General features: G+C 52.5%; 1 protein-coding gene across 1 annotated transcript; it reads right to left on the bottom strand.

Moving 5' to 3' along the window:
• Positions 1-76: 76 nt before the first annotated feature.
• GID4 (GID complex subunit 4 homolog) lies at positions 77-22,806 on the bottom strand. The gene is made up of 6 exons (XM_045986301.1): positions 22,344-22,806; positions 16,663-16,722; positions 10,262-10,369; positions 4,784-4,885; positions 3,068-3,198; positions 77-205 (listed from the first exon to the last, which is right to left on the bottom strand). The coding sequence occupies exons 1-6, from the start codon at positions 22,530-22,532 to the stop codon at positions 142-144; spliced, it is 654 nt and encodes a 217-aa protein (XP_045842257.1). The 5' UTR covers positions 22,533-22,806; the 3' UTR covers positions 77-141.
• Positions 22,807-22,810: the final 4 nt, after the last annotated feature.

The raw sequence follows: 22,810 nt of genomic DNA, 5'->3' as shown, positions 1-22,810 counted from the left end.
TCGTGAAGAAACAGGAACACGCGTTCTCCTGGTTCTGGCAGGTACAAAATTTTCTTGGCAAAGTTCTTTTTTTTTCCTTTTTCTTTTTTTTTTTTTTTTTTGCCAAGTTCAGTTTTATTTGGTTCCTACTCTGAACCGCTGTCACCGGAATTCGTAGATGGGCGCGCTGTGTTCAGGAACGTGAGTTAGATTGAGAGACTGATACCTGCAGTGTGGGGAGAGAGAGACACGGAGGCGATCTAAGCAGCCTGAAGACTGAACAGATGCGCAGAGTCCCCGCCCCACCGCCGCAGTGCCCGGTGCGCCCCAGGCTGGAACCGGAAGGCAGACGCATCGCAGACCTCTGCAGCCGCACCAAGGTTGGTTCTCTTTCTATTTCTTTGGTTCATTCTCCTGAGCCTTTGAGGAGCTGCTTCTAGGCCTCGTGCTAGGGCACCTAGTTAGGGCACCTCTTACGAAAGGAGAGGCGGGGGCGCCTGGGTGGCTCAGTGGGTTGGGTCTCTGTCTTTGGCTCGCGTCGTGATCTCAGGGTCCTGGGATCGAGCCCCACATCGGGCTCTCTGCTCGGCGGGGAGCCTGCTTCCCCTCCCCCTCCTTTCTCTCTGCCTGCCTCTCTGCCTACTTGTGATCTCTGTCTGTCAAATAAATAAATAAAATCTTAAAAAAAAAAAGAAAAGGAAAGGAGAGGCGGACAAGCTCTGGGCCTCATCCCTGCCCTCCACTCTGCCTCTCTCTGTTGTCCAGCACTCAGCTCCTCCAGGAACATCTGGCTGGACCAGCCTTGGGGCCTCATGGGGAGCACAGGCACACCCCACGACTGCTCATGGAATACAGGGACTTTCCAGCCAATCCCAAAGCCTATGTTACCATTCACCTGCCTTTTCTCGCCTTCCTAGACACGGCTATGAGGCTTTGAGAACATCAGAGTTCTGAGGTGTTTGGTTTTGCCTCGCTGGCAGGTGCTCCAAGGAGTTGAGTGGATGAAGGAAAAACAGAGGCTGGGACAATCCGCACACGGGGACGATAACCCCCGGGGGACAATCAGAGTTGACCGGGAACATGCTAGCTCTCCCCTTTCTTGTCTCATGTGGGAGTGAGGAGGAGCATGGGAAAAAGCAGTTTATTTCTCACCAAAAAAAACACCAAAAAAATGAGGAAAAGCTCATGCATTAGCCATCAGAATATACGAATCCAAATCACAAGACCCCACTTCATTCCCACTAGGACGGCTATAATTGTAAAGACATCACAACAAACGTCGGGAGGATGTGGAGAAACCGGAACCCAGTGCGTCACACGCTTTGGCGGTTCCTTCAAAAGTCAGGGAATTACCGTATGACCCAGCAGTTCCATTCCTGGGTCTACGCCCGAAGGAACTGAGAGCAGAAACTCAAACAGATACTTATACACTCTGCAGCATTAGTCACAACAGGCAGAAGGGGAAACAACCCCGCAACCGACGCACGGAAAAATAAAACGTGGGACAGCAGTCCCCCCCTTATCTGGGGGGTATGTTCCCCAGCGGATACCAGGAACTGTGCATAGTACTGAATCCTATGTACGCTGTTTCCTTCCTGTACAGAAACCTACGGTAAAGTACAATTGATTAAGTCAGGCACAGGAAGGGATGAACAACAACCAGTAATAAAACAGTTATAACGATATTCGGGGACGAAAGTTACGTGAATGTGGTCTGTCTCTCCCGAAACACCTTCTTGTGCTGTTCTCACCCTTCCTGCTGTGAGGATTGGAGGGGACGTGCCTGCATGAGGAGATGAGGCGAGTGAGGCAGGCACGTGACCACTGACCACCATCTGCCTCTGCACTGCGCTGGCCGCGGATAACCGAAACCGCGGAAGGCAAAACCGCAGATAAGGAGGGGCTGCCATCCACCCGTACCACGGAAAATTATCCAGCAGTTAAAATGAAGGGCTGACCCATGCTGCCACATGGCCAAACCTTTGAGCACCAGGCTGGGTGTAGGAAGCCGGACACGAAGGCCGGTTCGTCATGTGTATGAGGTTCCCTTTATAGAAAATGTCGGGAATAGGCACGTCTGTATGGAAAGACGGTCAGTGGCTGCCTCGGGCTAGGAGGAGATGGGGACTCGAGGCTGAGGGCGTAGGGGCACAGGGTTTCTGGTCACGGTGGTGGGAGTGATGGCCGCACAACTGGGAACATTCAGGACGACCGCACTGCACGCTTTCAGTGAGTGCATTGTATGGTATGTGAATTCTCTCCATCGAGCTAGTACTTTAAAAACGCTACAACAGGTTTGAAAAACTCCTTTGAAAACAGGGCAACTGCTGAAACCCTGGTAATTGGGGCACTGACCTGCAGATCTCATTTTGCTGCCACTGAACAAGGAACCCGAGTCAAGCCGGCGAGAGACACCACTCGCAAGTCGCCAAAGCGGGAAACGTCCGGCAGGGAATATAGTGCTCCTACGTTCGGAGAGGAAATCAGGTATTTTGCGACCGGGTTCCTTCTTCAGGTCCGGCAAGGTGCTTGGAGCAGCAGCAGCAGTGGGTCAGGAGAGTCCCCCGAAAGGGGACCAAAGCCAGCACTGGAGGTGGCACTCCGCCCCTCACCTCAGACGAAACACGGGGCAGGACCGCCAGCTCCCGTGGGGGCCCCTCGGTCACCAGACTGAGACCAGCGCGCGTGGGGCCAGCGTCTGAGGACCGTGACCCCAAAACCAGAAAGGCTGCTAACAGCAAAACTCACCCTGTCCGTAGCTGGAGCCTATGTTTTCGTTACTGACTCAATTTGGGAGGAAATACGAGAGTGGCCAAGGTTGGGAGAAACACTGCTAATAACAGAAGTGCCTGAAAGCTTTGAGCAGTGTGTGTCCTCAGCGAGCACCCTGAGCTTTACTCTGCTCTGTGGTTAGGGGTAGGAGTCCCTCCACGAGCAACTGAGATCATTCGAAGAGGCCCCCACGTGCAGGAAGAGCACAGAAGCTACGCAAAAACAGGTAGAGAGGGTTTTGGAGTCGGCAAGCGGAGGGAGAGCCCGGGGTGGGGGACAGCGGCAAGCCACGCCCTTCGCCTCTGGGGTGCCTTACCATTCTGAACTCCTATGGTAATAGTAGCCCTCTATGGAGGCTGCCGACTTCTGGAAGCAGATGTAATAGAACCCGGCAAAGGAAGCGCCGCTGATGTCTTTGATCGTGTGGTCTGGGACCAGGAACTGCTCCTGCACACAGATGGGGGCGGTCAGTAACAGACGGCGTGCTCCAGCCGCGTCCGGGACTCCCCGCCAGCCTTCAGGTGGTTCTCAGGTTCCAGTGCCCCTGGCCTTGCCCGGACTTGCCGGACGATGGTGGACATCTGCGTTTCAACCCGACCTGTCCACAGCATTCTAGATGCTAACACAGTAGCCTGTGTCTTGAGCTCACTGAGATGGCAAGGAAGAGAGGGCTCGAGAGTCCACGCATCTCAGAAATGCCTCGATACCACCTACGTGTCAGAGCCCACAGACAGAACGACCCGGGGAGAGGAGGTTTCTGGCCCAGCCCGGGAACGGGTGCTGGTAGGCCCCTGATCACCTCTGCTTCTGAGGGCAGATCAATCACCACTTGCCCCCGTAACACCCCCTCAAAGAGCCCGACACCTCATCCACGGCCACAGAAGGGTACTGTTCTTGCTCGGGCACCTTGGGAAGAGGCGAGCCTGTGATCTCCCGTAGCCAAGCTGAAAGGCTACATCCAGGGACCTACTCTCCGGGCGAGATGAGGTCAGTGGGCTCTGGGCCCCAGGTCGTCTACTGAAAGCCCACAGTGAGTCATGCTGAGACGGTCTTTGGAGACCAAACAACTCCACTGGGTTTTTAGATTTTTTTTCTTTAAAGACTCTCTCTGTCCCTTTCCTCAACCTCTGCAATGGTAGTTTTTAAAAATTTTTAAATTAGAACCTTGCAAGATACTTCCTTTAGCACTTTATTCGCTGGTACGGTTCCCACCAGACAGCAAGCTCGCAAGGGCAGACTGAAACCTTTGCACTTGGCTCGTGTCTGTGCAAGAAGGGACGACGCCCGCCCCCCTCCCCAAATTCTTAGCCGTACAAACTAAAGATTGAGAATAACGCTCAATGATTCGCCTGTATGAAAGCTGGCAAGATTTCAAGATAAAACCGCTTTTTCCTGCAGACTGGCAACCAGGGGTTGGAAGCGGGTGTCCGCTCACAAAGTGATTTCACAAACCCGCTTCATGATTTTGCCAGCCTGTGGCTGGAACCCAGTACATCCCAGGCTATCAAAAGGGAACACAAAAGACGTGTCAGCGCAAAGCCAATCTCTCGAGTTCAGCCAGAGGGAGCTCTCTGAGGGCTAGTGAGAGTGGAAAACCCAAATTCCATTCCTGGTCCCTCACTTCCTGCTGGAGGGAAGCAGGCAAGCCGAGAGTGCGCTGAAGCCTGGCTAGGACGTGACGAGGGACAGTCAGTTACACGGGTTCTCAGCTGAGAGTAGGAAGTGACCGGGAGGGACTCTGGGTCTCCCCTGAGTCCCCAGAACACCAGGGACGACTCAAGCTGGAGAGTCAAGGGTGCTGAGGGCCGACCACCCCCTCCCCCCAAGCATGAGTTCATCTGCTAACCACCAAACGGCATCACCACAGACAGACCACGGGGCATGGCGGCAGCTGGCCGGGGTGGCCTGGAGCCGTGCCCGCTTTTGTGAGCGTGTAAAGGCGCTGCACGGAGACAAGCGGTCCTAAGCACGGACCCGGGGAGCAGACGGGGCGCTGGGTGCGGTGCAGGCTCTGGCTGGCCTGGGACCTTACCTTCCACCTCATGAAGACATAATCCCCATTCTTCAGCTCTTCATAATCAAAGTCATCGGAATTAAATGATTTTGCATACTGATAAAAAGCCAGAAACTTGCCCTGAAAGCAAAAGAACAAGCATGAGGACTGACGGGCAGAGGGGGAGGCGGGAGTCACAGCTGTCCTGCGCCCAGCGGCCAGCGGCGGCTGGATGTGACCACAGGGCAGCAAAGGTGCAGGACGGGGGCAGGGAGCCCGGGGAGCCGAGGTCCCCATCCGAGCCCTCAGGCCTGACCCGCCCCCCACCGCCCCTGCCAAGGCAGCAGGGGCGACCCCTGCCTAGGTAATGCAGTCTGAGGAAAGGCCCCCCACCCCGTTGGGAACGAATGTGACTCCAGGGGGCCTTTTCTCAGGACACCTTGCCACAAGCAGAGCCAGGAAGATCTGCTAATCGCCACGAGCCACGCAGAACAACTCAGAGCCAGCACGTCACCCCGAAAGGAGAAAAGGGCTTTACTAAAGCGGGGTCCTCTGACACAGGAACGCAGCTTGGGGCCAGCCAGTGAAGTAGAAACAGGAAGTGGGTAATATACGTTAAGTCCTTTTAAAAGCGGAGACCAGAAATAGGCTACAAAACTGTGTCTCATGATCCTATTTTTGTTAAAGAAAAAAAAAAGAAAAGAAAAAAGAAGATTAATACCTGTTTTAAGTTCGGGTATTGTTGTTATAGATGATTTTTTTTCCTTCTGCTTGTCTATTTACTCAAATATTTAAAAATAAATATGTATTCATTTTATAAGAAAATACCTTAAATAAGATTTAAGATACAGAGGTATTAACTCATAGAATTTGTGACACATATATTTCTTTTTCTTTTCTTTTTTTTTTTTTTTTAAAGATTTTATTTATTTAACAGAGAAAGACACAGCGAGAGAGGGAACACAAGCAGGGGGAGTGGGAGAGGGAGAAGCAGGCTTCCCGCTGAGCAGGGAGCCCGATGCAGGACTCGATCCCAGGACCCTGGGATCATGACCTGAGCTGAAGGCAGACACCACTCAACGACTGAGCCACCCAGGCGCCCCGACATGTGTATTTCTATTCTAACTGGATTAAGTATATGGAATCTTGACTTTAGGGTACCACCGTGATATTGACAAGTATTAGGAAAACTTGAGGGTGAAAAACAAGGTCTCTGATTCCAGTTGACAGGGGGTCCTGGTTTTATTGCACTTTACCTCATTGCTCTTTGGAGATACTGCATTTTTAAAAAAGATTTTATTTATTTATTGGGGGGGGCAGAAGGTGAGGAAGAGAGAAACTCGAGCAGACTCCACGCTGAGCGCAGAACCCACTGCAGGGCTCGATCTCACAACCCTGAGATCACGACCTGAGCGGAAACCAAGAGTTGAAGGCTTAACCAACTGAGCCACCCAGGTGCCCCAGATGGTGCTTTTTTTTTTTTTGAAATAAATCGAAGGTTCATGGCAACCCTGTGTTGAGTAAGTCAGTTGGTACAATTTTTCCAACAGCATTTGCTTCCTTTGTGTCTGTGTGTCACATTTTGGTGATCCATGCAACATTTCAAAACTTTCATTACTCTGATCTGTGATGAGTGATTTTTGATGTTACTAATGGAATTGTTTTAGGGTGCCACCAATTGCCCCCATGTAAGACAGCAAACTTCATCAATAAATGTATGTGTTCTGACTGATTGTCCATTCCCCTCTCTCTCTCCCTGTCTCCTCAGGCTTCCCTCTTCCCTGAGACACAACAATATTGAAATGAGGCCAATCAATAATCCTACCACAGCCCCTAACAAAGAGTCGCATGTCTCTCCCTTGAATCAAAGGCTAGAAATGACTGAGCATCTCAGAAGCTGAGACAGGCAGACGACTAGGCCTCTTGCACCAGTGAGCCAAGCCGTGAACACAAAGGGAAAGTTCTAGAAGGACGTGAGAAGGGCCTTAGAGGGAACAGACGGATGATAGCAAAGCCATTTAGTGGTCTGGAGAGGCCAATCCAGCCCCGACACCCCCTTCAGCCCAGGCCTAACCCAGAGCCAGGCCGTGACTCCCTTCAGCTGGGGGAAGGCGGGGAAGTGAGGAAGCGGCGGGAGAGGCTGCAGCTGGCGGAGGCCGGTGCAGGCCTGAGGTACCACAGACCGGCCGCGTGAAGCAGCAGGCGCTGACGGAGAGGCTGCAGCGAGTTCTCCAGAAGATTCCAGACCCTCGTCCAGCTACAACGCTACACTAACCAACCAGGCCCAGGAACAGACTCTCAACACAGATGACACCGCTTTCTGTCGCCGGAGACGCCACCGCGGACGGTCGCGGCCGGAGGGCAGCCAGCGCCCGGCTTCAGGGTGTCGGCGTGAGGGCGACTCTCCTGCCCGGGCCGACGCGGCTGGTGACTTCGAGTGAAGCCGTCACCGCTGGCCATTCCGAGAGCCCCACGGCCCTGAGAGTCATGCGGCGGCGCCTCCCCCGCGCTCTAGACAGGGACCGAGGCCTGGTGACGGCACGTCTGCTCACGACACGGTGTCCTGGATGTTTGATGTCCGCTGTGGAGACCTGCTGCTCAGAACAAAGATTCCTTTAAAATATTACCGCTTCCGGGGCGCCTGGGTGGCTCAGTGGGCTGAGCGACTGCTTCAGCTCGGGTCATGGTCCTGGAGTCCCGGGATCAAGTCCCGCATCGGGCTCTCTGCTCAGCAGGGAGTCCGCTTCTCCCTCTGACCTTCTCCCCTCTCATGCTGTCTCTTTCTCAAATAAATAGAATCTTTAAAAAAAAAATATTACTGCTTCTTGGCAAGGCACCGGGTCACCCAAGAGCTCCGACGGCGACGGACGGTGAGACTTCCGCTGTGCTCAGGTCTGCTAACACGGCACCGGCCCTGCGGCCTGTGCAGCAAGGGCTCCTTTCAACTTTCCAGGCTTTTTATTCAAGAAACAGACTTCAGAAGGCCCTAGCTGCACAGACAGTGACTCCTCGGACTGAAGACCTTCTGGAAAGGATCCACCATCCCGGATACCATTAAGAACCTTTGTGACTCACGGGAAAAGGTCAAAATGTCAATACAGGAGTTTGGAAGAAGCGGATTCCAGCCCTGCGGGTGACCGTGAGGCTTCGAGACTTCAGTGGGGACGGTCACTGCGGATGTGGAGGCAACAGCAAGAGAACGGGAAGCAGAAGCGGACGCGGAGCCTGAAGATGGGCCCGAGTGGCCGCGAGCTCATGATGGAACGTGAGCAGAGGAGCTGCTTCTCCTGCACAAGCCGAGAACGTGGTTTCCTGAGATCGAATCTGCTCCTGGTGAAGCTGCTGTGAAGACTCTTGAAACGACAACAAAGGACTTAGAATACGACGTGAACTTCGCTGGTAAAGCCGCAGCAGGGGTTCAGAGGACGGACTCCAGTCCAGAAGGAAGTTCCATGGTGGATAAAGCGCTATCGAACAGCATCCGGGGCCACAGAGAAACCGTCCCCGAAAGGAAGAGCCCCCATCATGGTGGTCAACTTCACTGTCTTCTCGTTTGGAGAAATGGCCAGAGCCACCCGAACCTTCGGCAAGCGCCCCCGTTGCCAGTCAGCAGCCATCAACACTGGGGTGAGACCCTCCACCAGCAAAGAGATTAGGATTTGCAAAAAGCTTAGAGGATGCTAAGCGTTTCTCAGTCTTTGAATTTATTTTTAAATTAAGGCGTGTACATTGTTGTTTTCGACCTAATGCTATTGTGCCAGTCATAGACTACAGTATCATGTAAATGTAAGAGTCACAGCCACTGGGAAACCAAAGCGACTTCCTTTGACTCGCTTTACTGCAACAGTCGCTTCAGTGCGGTGGTCTGGGACAGAACGGAGCCCGCCGTGTCTCCGGGGCACTGGCAACCGCCGCAAAGCCCTGACACACGGGGACCCCACATGGGACGCTGGGACACCAGCGTGGGCTGGGAAAGGTACAGGAAACGGAGTACTGCAAAGGTGCCCAGACTGCTGGGTGAGGAAGGGCGCAGAGGCCCAGCTCCTCATCCTAACATAGCAAGGGTGGCCTTCTTCATCCCCGTGTCACTAAAATATGTCAATTCAGCCTAACAAAGGAGAAGCAGATATTTTCCAGTGTTCCAGTGGGAGTCTGGCACGCTAACAGCTGGTTTCCAGGTAGTTAAATTGCCACGGACCTAGCTTAGAACTGACTTTTCACTGAGTCTCAAAGACCTTGCCTTTTTGGCAGAGCTGATTTGAGATGGAAAACCCAGGTTGGACGGGAGATAGGCTGTGGCTCAGTACAAGGAACAGCCTTCCCGCCGGGGCCCAGAGAGAAGGGACCCATCTCGTGAGGCCTTGAGCAGCACGGAAGAGCCCGCCTTGGGCAGGCTGGGAGCAGAGGGCAGCGGGGAGCCCCTCCAACTCTGCTCCTGATGCTGGCTCCACGCGCAGCACTCGGGCTCCCCAATTCCCTCTTGTTCATTCCCTCGTGTCGTACACACACAGGACTGACTTTCGGTGTCTATTTGCAACAACAGGTAAAACATGTAACTTACCAACAATGGTTTTAAAAGCTCAAGTTTAAATTGAATTGAAATTCAGCATCTGAAAGATGTTCCTTTCCGATCTCAAGGAGAAAACATGAACGAGCAAGGCGGCTAACCTACAGTGAGGTGAACTAGGACAAGGGTGTGCGGTAGGGAGTCCTGTCCAAGGACTATCATGCTGGAATCAGGAGAGGGCTCGGACAGGCCAGGTGAGAGGTGCAGTGGGGAAGCCTGAGGCGTTCTAGAGTTTTCGTTACGGACGCAATCGCTCCAGGTGGGTTTAGAGGGTGAGCACACTGGACTTCCTCAGTGTTAAACCAAAATTCACTGGGGTGCCTGGCTGGCTCTTCGGTGGGGCGTGCGGCTCTTGATCTCAGGGCTATAGGTTTGAGGCCCACATCGGGTGCAGAGATTACTTACAGATAAAATCTCAAAAAACTAAAAACTAAAAAAAAAAAAATAATAAAATAAACCAAAATGCATCATGGCCATGGTCAACTAAGCCAGAAGGCTATTATGACAGGCTGGGAAATGGGTTTTTGAAGGCATAAACTGGTATGACAGCCAACGAAAAGACTCGAGGACGGTGACTCTAAGTTGTCTCAAAATGTTCAGTAATGGTGAGTCAGAACACACCCCACATGGGGCACCCTGATGATGCTGAAGTTGAGACCATGCATATCGGTCTGGAGCTGGGTGAGAACCCCGCCCCTCCCACCGCCAGGGCTCTCCCCACACGGAGATGCCAGCGGAGAAGGAGCTTTCTAGAAACTGTGTCTTCACCTCATGCTAACCCCGAAAGCAAAGCCACTGCTCTGTCTCCCAGGGCTCCCCAACTACAGGGATGAGGAAGGAATGGAGTACAGGTGCACTGGACAGGGGACAATGATAAGACCCAGAGAGCCAAGTTCCTTGACTTTCCAGCAGAGCCTGGGGAGCCCGGAGGAGACCAACGACCTACTCACCCAGTGTTTCCGATCCACGTCCTCGTCTGCGTCCCACTTTCGCGTTAAGAAAGGATGTTTTTTGCTGATTATTTCTCCTTCAAAGAACGTCGTAAGGGTTGGATACTCCTACGGTAAAAACCCAAATATCAGAATAAGGTCTCAGACAGGAGTTTTTACCTTTCGCGAAGGAAAAAATCAACGTGACTTTAACTTAATCCCAGGACTTTGACAAAATGATCACACTGCTAAGCAATGACCTTTGGGTCAGTCCAGCAATCCGCCAACGGCAGCAGCATCAACCTGATCTGGGTGCCCAGAGAGTCTTCTGGACTTTATGGAGTTTGCCAGGAGCAGAGAACCCTCCTTCGATGTCACTTGTTACATACTGCTCCCTCAGAAAAGAGTTTTGGACAAGTGCATTCCGAGTGTTCTAGAATACGAAGCAGACAGTAACTAAGTAGAATTTACTTTCCAAGGAATTTACTTTCCATTCTTCAGGCTTCCAGGGGTGGGTGTTTTGTTTTGTTTTGCTTTGCAGAATACTTTGGTATATTAGGGTACATTTAATCTATCATAGGAACTAAGGCCATCCACTCTAGGGAAAATACATGTAAATCACGTCTGTGATGGAAAATCACAACAACAGAAACAAATACCACAGGGAAAAAGATAAGCTGTCATCCTAACCGGGTGCTTAGAATACTCCCGTCAATTTAATTTGCTATTTGGTCACGTGCTAATAAGGAGGCACCCAAGATTTTTTTGCTAATGGAAGAAAAAGTTCACACCGTTACAAGTCCACCATTTATTTCTCTGCATTGTGAAAAAGCAACCAAATGACCAACCAACCAGGCAACCCTTGGCCCAGCCTGCCAGGCCCTGGTGTTTCCTGGAAATGTGGTAATGATGGTCATTGGCCCGGCAAGCTGCGGATTACAGTCCTAATGTCCCTGGGACCACAGAGGTCCCACTTTCTTCTCCAGACCCTAGGTAGGCCCCTCTTATTCTGCATCAGACACCTACACGTGTTTAAAATAAATTTGTGGGGCGCGTGGATGGCCTCATCGGCTCAGGTTATGACCCCAGGGTGCTGGGACTGAGTCCCACAGCAGGATCCCTGCTCAGTGGGAAATCTGCTTCTCCCCCTGCCTGCCTGTCTCTGTCAAACGAACAAATAAAATCTTTTTTAAATTTTTTTAATTTTGTTTTTTAGGATTTTATTTATTTATTTGACAGACAGAGATCACAAGTAGGCAGAGAGGCAGGCAGAGAGAGAGAGGGAAGCAGGCTCCCCGCTGCTTTAACCCACTGACGCTTTAACCCATTGGGCGCACCCAGGTGCCCCGGAAACCTGATTTTAAAGGTATCAACTAGGAGCGTCTGGCTGGCTCAGTCAGTAGAACATGTGATTCTTGCTCTCAGGGTTATGAGGTCGAGCCCCATGTTGGGTGTCAAGATTACTTAAAAATAAAATCTTGAAAAATAAATAAATAGGGGCACCTGGGTGGCTCAGTGAGTTAAAGCCTCTGCCTTCGGCTCAGGTCATGATCTCAGGGTCCTGGGATCGAGACCCGCATCGGGCTCTCTGCTCAGCGGGGAGCCTGCTTCCCCCCTCTCTCTGCCTACTTGCAATCTCTCTCTCTGTCAAATAAATAAAATCTAAAAATAAATAAACAAACAAATAAATAAATAAAGGGCTGCCTGGTGGCTCCATCAGTTAAGCATCTACTCAGGTCAGGTCAAACCTGCTCAACGAGGAGTCTGCTTCCTCCTCTCTCTCTGCCCATCCCCCTGTGCGTGCTCTCTCTCGCTCTCTAATAGATAAAATCTTTAAATAAATAAATAAAATAGAAGTATAAACTAAATCATGCTTATCTGTTTTAGGGAGATCTACTAAGAGAGAAAGTCCTGGATCAGTTAGTATCTGACTTGAGATTTTTTTTTTTTAAGATTTTATTTATTTATTTGACAGAGAGAGATCACAAGTAGGCAGAGAGGCAGGCAGAGAGAGAGGAGGAAGCAGGCTCCCCGCTGAGCAGAGAGCCCGATGCGGGGCTCGATCCCAGGACCCCGGGACCATGACCTGAGCCAAAGGCAGAGGCTTTAATCCACTGAGCCACCCAGGCACCCCCTGACTTGAGATTTTAAATGGAAGTCTACACGTGCGGATTTCCTGAGGTTTGAGCTTTAACATTTTTTTTAGGCTTCCACAAAAAAGACAGAAAGGAAGAAAATGATAAAGCGGTCGTCTTGCAGTACAAAGAAGATAATTATGGCTCAACTGTACGTTTTCCTAATGAACTGGTTCTGCGCTGGAAACGTTTCGGGCCATGTATCAAGGGGACTGCAAGGTACCCCAAGCTCTGAGAATTAAAATAAAAGAAACACTGCCTGAGGAGCGAGTCAATAGGTTCAGAAGTTACCAGAGAGATGAGCTGTCTCCCAGGGTAGGACCGGGAGATTCAATTACTTGCCTAGAGCCAGACTGGCGGTAACTTTTAGAGCCAAAGGAAGAACTCTGTTTGCAGGAGGGACATCAAGAAAATGACTCAGAGAGGAAGAGACAAAGCCAGCAACCCCTCACCACCAAGGCAGGCAAGGGCCTCCTATGGGGGGTTCCAGCTGTGGTCAGGCGTCCGGGTCGTCCAAACCACTCCCCACACGGATTCCGGGCCCACCAAAAACTCTCCGGTGATGGGTCTGGCTTTCCATGTAGACCCTCTTCCTGGGGATTAACACCCAATTGGCTACTAAGTCAGAGGGAACTTCTGGAACATAAATGTACCTCAGTTCAGAAACGAGTAAATGCGCACTCTTGAGTATATATCCGTCTCGGCAAGTTTGGTTAGTGTGACTTATCTCCTTTGTTCAGACAAGTCTGCCCAACCTCAGCAGAAGCTTCCAAATTCGTCTAGTGAGTGAGGGGAAGGCTAGCCCATGACTCCCCGAAGGCTGGGCTCGTAGGCCCTGTGCCAGGCGCGGGCCGTCCCTAGAAATGTCCCCTCTCTCCACTGGTAGTTGGCTCAGAATTGCCAAGAAAATGTTACCTGACACCCATTCTTCACAATTCTGGGATTTCATTTCCAGAAGGCACAGTTTAAAAACTGTGCTCAGGGGCACCTGGGTGGCTTCGGCTCGGGTCATGATCTCGGGGTCCTGGGATCGAGTACCACATTGGGCTCTCTGCTCGGCAGGGAGCCTGCTTCCTCTTCTCTCTCTGCCTACTTGTGATCTCAGTTTGTCAAATAAATAAAATCGTTAAAAAAAATAATAAAAACTGTGCTCATTTGTGAATGTGAGGTAGCTGAGAGACAAAAATTACCTCCAATTTAAGAGTTCACTTTCCATATTGTATGCACGAGGAAGACTGGGGCTAAAACCCAACCATTCAAATGCTTTTATTAAAATAAGTTACATATGGGGCGCCTGGGTGGCTCAGTGGTTTAAGCTGCTGCCTTCGGCTCAGGTCATGATCTCAGGGTCCTGGGATCGAGTCCCGCATCGGGCTCTCTGCTTGGCAGGGAGCCTGCTTCCCTCTCACTCTCCCTGCCTGCCTCTCTGCCTACTTGTGATCTCTCTGCCTACTTGTCATCTCTCTCTGTCAAATAAATAAATAAAAAATCTTTAAAAAAAAAAAAAAAGTTAAAAAAAAAAAAAGTTACATATGTGGGGCACCTGGGTGGCTCAGTGGGTTGAGCCTCTGCCTTCGGCTCGGGTCGTGATCTCGGGGTCCTGGGATCGAGTCCCACATCGGGCTCTCTGCTCGGCGGGGAGCCTGCTTCCCCCTCTTTCTCTGCCTGCCTCTCTACCTGTGATTTCTCTGTGCCAAATAAATAAATTTAAAAAATAAAAATAAAATAAGTTACATATGTGATATTTTTACAACTATAAATGGAAAAGCGAACAAACCTGAAAAGCTCTATTTTACAATACAGGTAATAAAGTCATTCAGAGAATCCCACCATTTTTTGGCATTTCCGTGATTATATACAGTGACCACATACTGGATTTAGAATTTAAAACTTGTATTTATCTGACAGAGAGCGAGGGAGCCTGCACAAGCAGGGGCCGTGGCAGGCAGAGGGAGAAGCAGGCTCCCCACTGAGCAGGGAGCCTGATGTGGGGCTTGATCCCGGGACCCTGGGATCACGAGCCAAAGGTAGATGCTTCTAACTGACTGAGCCACAGAGGTGCCCCTGGATTTAGAATTTTAAGTATTTAATACAGCTGTTCGGGGCCACCTGGGTGTCTCAGTCAGTTAAGCATCTACCTTTGGCTCAGGTCATAATACCAGGGTCGTGGGATCAAGCCCCGCGTCAGGCTCCTTGCCCAGCAGGAAGCCTGCTTCCCCCTCTCCCACTCTCCCTGCTTGTGTTTCCTCCCTTGCCGTGTCTCCCCCTGTCAAGTAAGTAAATAAATAAATCCTAAAAACAGAAAAAAAGAAAAATGGGTGTTCAGCGCCGTGACTGCACTAAAGGCCAACGAACTGTACCTTTTCCATGGGTGGGCTGTGTGGTAGGTCAGCTGACTCAGGACAGCTACTTTAAAAAGTGGTTAAAGAAGACAAAATTCAAAGAATCCTGAGGCGTGAGCAGGCCCCGGACAGCTCAGAAGCACGGCCGCTCTCCTGTGATGAAGCACGCGTTAGCGCCATACCCGAGCCCTGCTGCTCAGGAGAAGACGTCAGGTGGCCACACGCTCATGAGGCTAAAGGACTGGCCTGGGACGGTGGTCTCCCCAGGCTGGCCACGAGCCTAAGTGCCCCCCACCCTGGAGCCTGGCCTCCTGTGACTAGAGGTGTTTCCCTCTGTTAGGGTGATTGGCTCCTGGGGGATGCCGTTGCGGGATTCTTAATGGTACTCACATTTCCATGAGCACTCCTAGGACCACAGTGGCTGGGCTTAGGGCCCATGGTAGCATTCCACGGGACAGATTTTGCTGGGTCCTCGTGAAGCTAAATGTTTACGTTCTGCACTCCACAGACACACCTGGCTGCTGACCGGCTGAGCATACTCTGTTTCCCACTGCCCTAAATTCAAAGGCTGGAATCCTTCATTTTGCTCTCATTTTCTACCCCTACTCTATTGGGTAAGTTTCTGGAGGCGAGGAACAGGTTACCTCTTCATCCCAAAGACAAACGTCACAGAAAATTCTCAAACTTCTAATAGAGAAGGGGGAGGACCCGAGGGAATCAAAGAGACAGAAACAGCTGTTTCAAGGTGAAGGTTGTTCAGGACCTTAGTTAGTATCCCTCCATTTGTATCAGGTTAGAGCCCTCCTCTTGCTCTTATGTTGTTTCCTTCCCCCCAGGACGAGCCCCTGGAGTGGATGGAGTGGGTCTAGTTTATCCTATCCTTTTTTTTTTTTTAAAGATTTTATTTATTTGACAGAGAGATCACAAGTAGGCAGAGAGAGAGGAAGGGAAGCAGGCTCCCTGCCTGGCAGAGAGCCTGATGTGGAGCTCGATCCCAGGACCCTGGGATCATGGCCTGGGCCGAAGGCAGAGGCTTTAACCCACTGAGCCACCCAGGCGCCCCATATCCTATCCTTCCTACTCTATTTACTATCCCAGTCTAGTTGACACGCACCATCACACGGGTTGCGGGTCCGTGTGGTGATTCAACAATGCTAAACCTTGTGCTGTGTTCACCACAACGGTAGCAGAGCGGGTATTTTTCATTCTCATTTTACAGAGAAGGAAAGAGAAACGAAAGCTCATGGCCCCAGCAAGGGGCAGAGCAAGGACGTCCCTCCAGGCCTTCCCAAGGCTCGGTGGAGCTGGGCCATGGAGACAGGGAGGACTGGTCAGGCCCACACCACGGCAGCCAGGTCAGGCCCAGGCCCTCACGGAGGAGTTGGGCGGCTGGGCTTCGTCCCCTCCTTCTCTTCCTACTGACTGACTCACTAGCAGGGAAAGAATGGATGCTCTTTCTTGCTTTCCATATCCCCAGGAGTCCTGAGATTTTAAAAGTTTGGTGCAGAGAAAGGAAACCCCTCTACATTTCCCTAGTAGCTCCCTGGGTTAGGATCTGGGTGATCACCTGACATTGTTCCAGTGAGTGAAGGAGTTTAAGGAATGTCGAAGACCTGGGGCCTGGACGGATTCGTGCGTAGCTCAGAAACCATGAAACTTCGGACGACGGGTAGCCATATTCCTCCTCTATTTTTTTCCCCACCAAAGGATTAAGAAGAAAATCAATCGTGTTGGGAACACTGTGACTTCTTTATAAATTTTAAAGATGTGTGCATCCGTACACTCTCCAACAGGACACATCAAAACTACATCCTGTGTGTGTGAAGTACAACTTCACGGGAGCTTTAGTCGGGCCTCCGGGTCCACGCTCTTGGCCATTCCCAGCCTTAGACGGCCACGCGTGCGGCCCACCGTCTAGTCCTAGTTCGTTTGAAGGAGCGCTTACCTCAGTAAGGCCTTTTATCTTCAGGTATCCGCAAAGGTACGAGTTCCCCGTGTCCACATGCTGGAAGGAAAAGGACACACAGTCTGGTTACCCCTGGGATGAGCTGGGGAAGCTGTGGAAATGCACGTGTCCTGCGGGCACAGGCCGGGTGGGCGAAGGGAGATCTGGAGGTGCGTGCCCACCGGGCTCAGCCGGGGCTCACCAGCCTTCAAGACCTTCGGGAGTCTGCCCTACCCAGCGGCCTGTTCAGACCCCGCGAGCCGATCCCAGGACCCTCTCAACCTCCCAAGCTCAGTATCTCGAGACCGAGGCGCCTTTCTGGAGCGGCGAGTCCACGCACGCAGGCCGCCTGCGGTCTCAGCAGCGCACTCCTCCCCACACGCACACTAAGCACAACCCTGCACTAGTTTTCCTGTTTTTTAAGATTTTATTTATTTATAGAGAGAGACACAGAGAGAGGGGGAACACAAGCAGGGGGAGTGGCAGAGGGAGAAGCAGGCTTCCCGCTGAGCAGGGAGCCTGAGGCAGGGCTTGATCCCAGGACCCCGGGATCGTGACCGGAGATGAAAGGTTCAGACACTTAAGGACGAGCCACCCACGCGCCCCGGTGCATTAGTTCTTTATGAAACGGGCAGCATATTGAGAAAGGGCCTCATACGAAGACTGCTTGGGCAAACATCTCCGTTATGAACCAAAATGCTGACCCCCAGATCGGAATATGTTGTTAAGTGTTCACTCTGTCCATTTCATAGACGAGCGCCTGTATTTTTTGGTGAAGAGCTGGGAGGCTACAATGAACAGGGGTAACAGGCATGGGAGATTTTAAGGCTGAGTACCCAGCACTTATGGGTTGCTGAGACACTGCAGGGTGCCTACCCAACAACCAATTTCCTACCTTTCCATGCTGCCAGGGCCCAGATCCTGTTCTGGCACCCACCCTGGCCCCACAGGGCCTGGTCAGCGCTGATGAACCCAAGGAAGACACGTGCCCCTGTTCCCTCGTGAGTCATCAGTTTAGGGGTGAGTGACCCAACCAATCAGGTAGGTGCGTCCGTCTCCTGGGGGCCTCTGGGAAAGATGCTGGCTTGTGAGGAGGCCCTCTTTCTTCCCCCGGAAGCGGCAGTACCTGTACGAGCGCTCCAGGCCATCTAGAGACCATGAGGACAAACGGGCTGGGAAATGCCAAGGATGGCAGCGGAGAACAGAGAAGGGAACGAGGCCTCTGAATGACCGATCTGGAACCCAGCCACCCCCAGGTTTCTTGTAATCCGAAGTGCTGGGTTCACTCCTCCTTTAAACTGCTTTTGAGGTGGCCATGGTTTACGTACAGCTTAGTGCACCTGAACTGATACACTTCACCCAAACCTCGACAGACTGGGCCCGAACAGGCAGATTTCCACATTTCACGACAACGTGGGCTCCCGGAAAAAGCAGAGCCCTGGAAAGAAAGCAAACCCAAGTACAACGCCACTTGCACGCTGAGATGTTAATGTTAAGCGAGGTCTCATTTGAGGCAACTAGGAAAGTTTTGTGGTGTTTTTCAGATTTGGAGACTTAACTACTTTCGTTTCCACCGTAAATCAAATACTCCAGCAATCCTCCAAAACTGTAATGAGCACAGTCCGCCAGAGGAGGTCAGCACCAACGCAAACGGGCTTCAATGAAGCTGAAATGCTCCCAGTTTGGACCCGGTGACAAAGGTAGCCCATGCGAAAACCGCCAAAGCACTGGAAATATCCTCATCGCTGGCCTTGGCCTCGGATGTGGTCTAAAGTGGCTGATCTGCACTAACACGGCTCAGCAAAGAACTTTACTTAAAGGACACACAGCTCCAACCTGGGGCCATAAATCTCATGTATGCAGTTCTCACTGAATTCAATACACTTTGGGGTTTCACAGCTGCTGGAAAGGGTATCAGGTGGCCAAGATACCTGCTAATAAGATTAAAAACCGAACTGGAAGTTGGCTAACATTTTGCATGGATTATCACATGCTCAAGAATCAGAATTTCCATTTGGCCTCCGTTCAAACATGTATCCCTCCCATTCTGCCCCAACTCATCTCGATGACAGTTGGTGAACTCAAACACAATACAATGCAGAGACCCTACACCGAACGCCAGGCCAGCATCTCAGTGAGAAAGATAACAAGGCAAATGTTTAGCAAGAACGTCTCATAGCACAGCTTTGTCCAACAGCTGCTCTTTCTAGTACCCCTTCACTGTGGCCCTGGCCTTCACTTTGGTCTCGGCTCCTTGATGGCAGAGGAGAAACAGAGTAGTTACAGTAACAACGGCAGCAAGGAAAACCCAGCCAGAATCTCATGCAGGTTTGGGAAACTCTCTAAACTAGAATTAAAGGAAAGGAAGGAAGGAAGGAAGGAAGGCAGGAAGGCTCCAGAAAGCCCAAGAAAAGATATGCAACGCTGTTAGTCATTAAGGAGATTCCAATCAAAACCACAACGAGACACCACTTCACACCCACCAGCAGGACTGCGATCAAAGAGATAGGCAGTAAGTTGAAAGTGTCAGCAAGGCTGTGGGGAAACTGGACCCTCATGCGGGGCTGGTGGGAATGAAAACTGGGGCAGGCACTTCGGAAATCGGTGTGGCAGCTCCTCGGCGTGGGGAGCACAGAGCCGCCATCGGACCCAGCGCTCCACTCCCACGAGGAATGAAGACGGTGTCCACACGAAAGCTCATACAGCAATGTTCACTCCATCGGTAACTGGTTTCCAAAGTGGAAACCACCCAAACGTTCACCGACTGCTCGAAGGCTCAACAAAATGCTGTATATCCATACAATGGATTATTATGCATTGATAAAAAGAACGAAGCACGGTCACATCCTATGACGTGGGCGAACATTGAGGACATGACGCTCGGCAACAGAAGGTCCCATAGTGTGTGACTCCACGTACACTGAAATGACCAGAATAAGCCAATCTTCGGGAACGTGATGGCTAGGAGGTGAGGTTTCTCTCTGGGGGGATGAAAGGGGCTAAAATTAGGTTGCAGAGATGCTTGCCCAACTCTGAGTACACTAAAAACTACTGACCTGAACACCTTCAGTGGGTGAGTTGCGCAGGATGTGAACTGTATCTCAACAGAGCTGTTGGGAAACAAAGCAAGCAAGCAGGAAAGAGGCTGAGGTATATTCTAAGAAGGCTGAGTCCAAGAAACTGGTCCTGGCTGAAAAACCAGGGTGACGATGGGCCAATTCACAGGCCACTGATGGTCTCAGTGATGGACAAAGAGCTCACCAATCCAGATGTAGGGTGGCATTCCTGGGCACGGCCACAGCTCCCACCAGCAGACATCCTACTGAGGTCTGAGCCGGGCTTTTGCTCTGGGCTGCCCTGAGACCAGTCAGTCCTGCACCAACTCAAACGCTACTTCTATTGGTTCACGAGGACATGGGCACCCGACAGGACGTTGGAAACAACACACGAATGACAGAAGCAGGATGCTGCTGAAGAAGTCGAAGACCACTTCTCTTTGACACTTAGTGACCCTGCTGGTCTACCGCATCAGAAACCGTCAAAATAAACAATCGGCACAAATTCGCGATCATTCCAAACACGACCCACACCAAGGATCTCACTGCCAGAATTTTATGATGTTGCCCCAACAATAAAGAAAAGAGTCTTGGGGCGCCTGGGTGGCTCAGTGGGTTAAAGCTTCTGCCTTTGGCTCAGGTCATGATCTCAGGGTCCTGGGATCGAGCCCCACATCGGGCTCTCTGCTCAGTGGGGAGCCTGCTTCCTCCTCTCTCTCTCTCTCTCTGCCTGCCTCTCTGCCTACTTGTGATCTCTCTCTCCGTGTCAAATAAATAAATAAATAAAATCTTAAAAAAAAAAAAGAGTCTTTACCTTTAGACTAAATTCTCACATTTTAAGCAAAAGACAAGACGGATCACCACGTGAGGCGTATAATTATGAAGACTGAACGAATCAGTCACAACAGTTTTCCAGTTATAACAAATGCCACGGCTCACGAGAAAAAGTTAAGTTCATGGAGCAAAGATACAATTGACATGAAGAGGCAGTTTCCTCAACCAAAAAAAGATGAAACTATTGATTCCCCCCAAAACAGTAAGAAAAAAGAGGTTAATGGTGCTCTCCGGTTAGTAGGAAAAAAATGTATCCGCACTGTCTTTTGGGTGGGACTCCTACTTGCTCAGAAGAGAGGCTGTCCAAGATGTAATATTTTTAAAGAGCCAAGGGCACATAAGGCAAAGACACATCTTAGGTTCTGTCCTCACACATGGGAGCAGTAAGGTGGAACACTAGGTCCTCAGAGTTTCTGTAAAAGGCCTTTCAAGAGGGCAGATGGGGAGGGGCTTTGGGGAACAGCCCAGAGGTGGGGCCTCACACTAAGGGAAAAAGGGGCAAAGGGAGGAGGAAAGTGGATCCTGAGACAGGCAAGGGTAGCTACACGGGAAGGGTTTTGCGGGGAAGGGAGAGAAAAAGGAGTATGAACTACTGTTGATCTCTGCCTGGAGAAAAAAATGTCAAGTGTGTTGCTATTTGCATGAGAGGGGCGAGGGGCAGCAAAGGGCCGAGGAGGCAGTGCTGCTCCAAAGCTACCAGGGGCTGGCACCGGGTATTTGAAAGCCAGGTCAAATTGGGGGAGGCAGGGGGAGGCGTACACGGACAGCAAGGAAATACCGTGTGAGAGAGAATACGGGGTGAGTTCGATCTCCCAGCACATGGCTATCAGAGACCAGGAGGGAGCCCTGGTTGTGTAGATAAAAGAACACAGAAAGAGGGTCCCCTGGAGCCGAGGAGGAGGAAGATGAAGGCGTGGGTTGGGGAGGCAAGCCCAGGAGGCTGGGAGGGGACCGGAGGTGGCCAGAGAGCGGAGGCAGGGAGCATGAGAAGCCTGGAGCGGGAGGCCTGGGGCTGGGGGCAGCTGGGGGCCCAGGCCAGGAAGAGACTGGGCCAGCTGTGCGGGGAGGGAGGCCGGGAGGCAAGATCCCCACAGACTTGGAGGGGCTGCACTCAGCAGCACCCAGCATGTGCGTGCCAGGTCTTGAGGGAGTAATCACCAGAGGCTAGGAGTCGGTGTGGGCTGGGGGGCGCTCAGGGGCTCACGGAGGGAGGGTGCGCCAGGTCGCCAGGTCGGAGGGGACTAACTAGGCTGTCCCAGGGAAGAAATCCTGGGAGGAGGGCCCCAGGGCTTGCGGATCCCTGGCACTCAGGAAAGGGGAGGGGAGCAGGACTGTCCCAGGTCTGAGATCATTTGACATGGGCCCAGCCACGGGCCGGTCCCGAGTCAGGAGAAACCGATGCAGAGCTCTCCAGCGTCAGAGAGGGACTGGAGGAGGGGCTGATCTCGGGGCGACAGGTCCTGGGGAGGAAGGACTCAGGTCTGGGGCTGGCCAGCACGGGGGCTTCCGGTCCCAGGCAGGCCGGTCACCGGCGTCGAGTCTGGGACAGTGCTCGGGGTCTGCCGGGAGCTGCTCCCGACGGGCTCCGGTGTGAGCGGCAGGTCAGGGCTGGGGCTTGGAGAGTGTGAGACACCAGCGGGGCAGGTCCCGGGGGGTGAAGCGCCGGGCGCAGGAGGCCCGGCGGCGAGGGCCTGGTCCGCGGCTGCGGGCTCGAGAAGCCGGGGGGCGGGCACGGCCCGTGAGCGCCGCGAGGAGGCCCGCGGGCCCCGGCCGGCCCGGCCCGGCGCTCACCTGCAGCACCACCTCTACGTCGTACGAGTTCCCCTTGCTCTTCTGGTGGCCGCGGAACTTGGAGCCGCTGTAGAGCAGGCTGGTGGCCACGCCGGGCTGCTGGGTGTTGATGGGCGGCGGCGGGATGAGCGAGGCCGCGCAGGCGGCCGAGGCACCGGCCGGCGGGGGACACTCGGTGCGGACCGGCATCGCGGGGTCCCCCGGAGCCAGGGCTGGGGGGAGGGGGAAAGGAACCGCCGCCGCCGCGCGGGAGCCGAGGGGGGGTGGCAGGGAGGGAGGGGCCGGGGCGCGCACGCGCGGGGTGGGGGCGGAGGGCGGACCACCCGTCCGCTGCCGGCGGACCAAGCGCTCCGGCTGCCACCGGGACCCCGGGACCTGCGAGCAGGGCCTCCCTGTCCTGAGCTGAGTCCCCCTCCCCACTTGCCCTCGCACACACACCACCCTTTCGATTGGCTCAGGCGCGCCGG

Source organism: Meles meles, chromosome 18 (genome assembly GCF_922984935.1).
Source record: "Meles meles chromosome 18, mMelMel3.1 paternal haplotype, whole genome shotgun sequence".
NCBI classification, from domain to species: domain Eukaryota; kingdom Metazoa; phylum Chordata; class Mammalia; order Carnivora; family Mustelidae; genus Meles; species Meles meles.
This window is presented reverse-complemented; position numbering and strand designations above follow the sequence as displayed.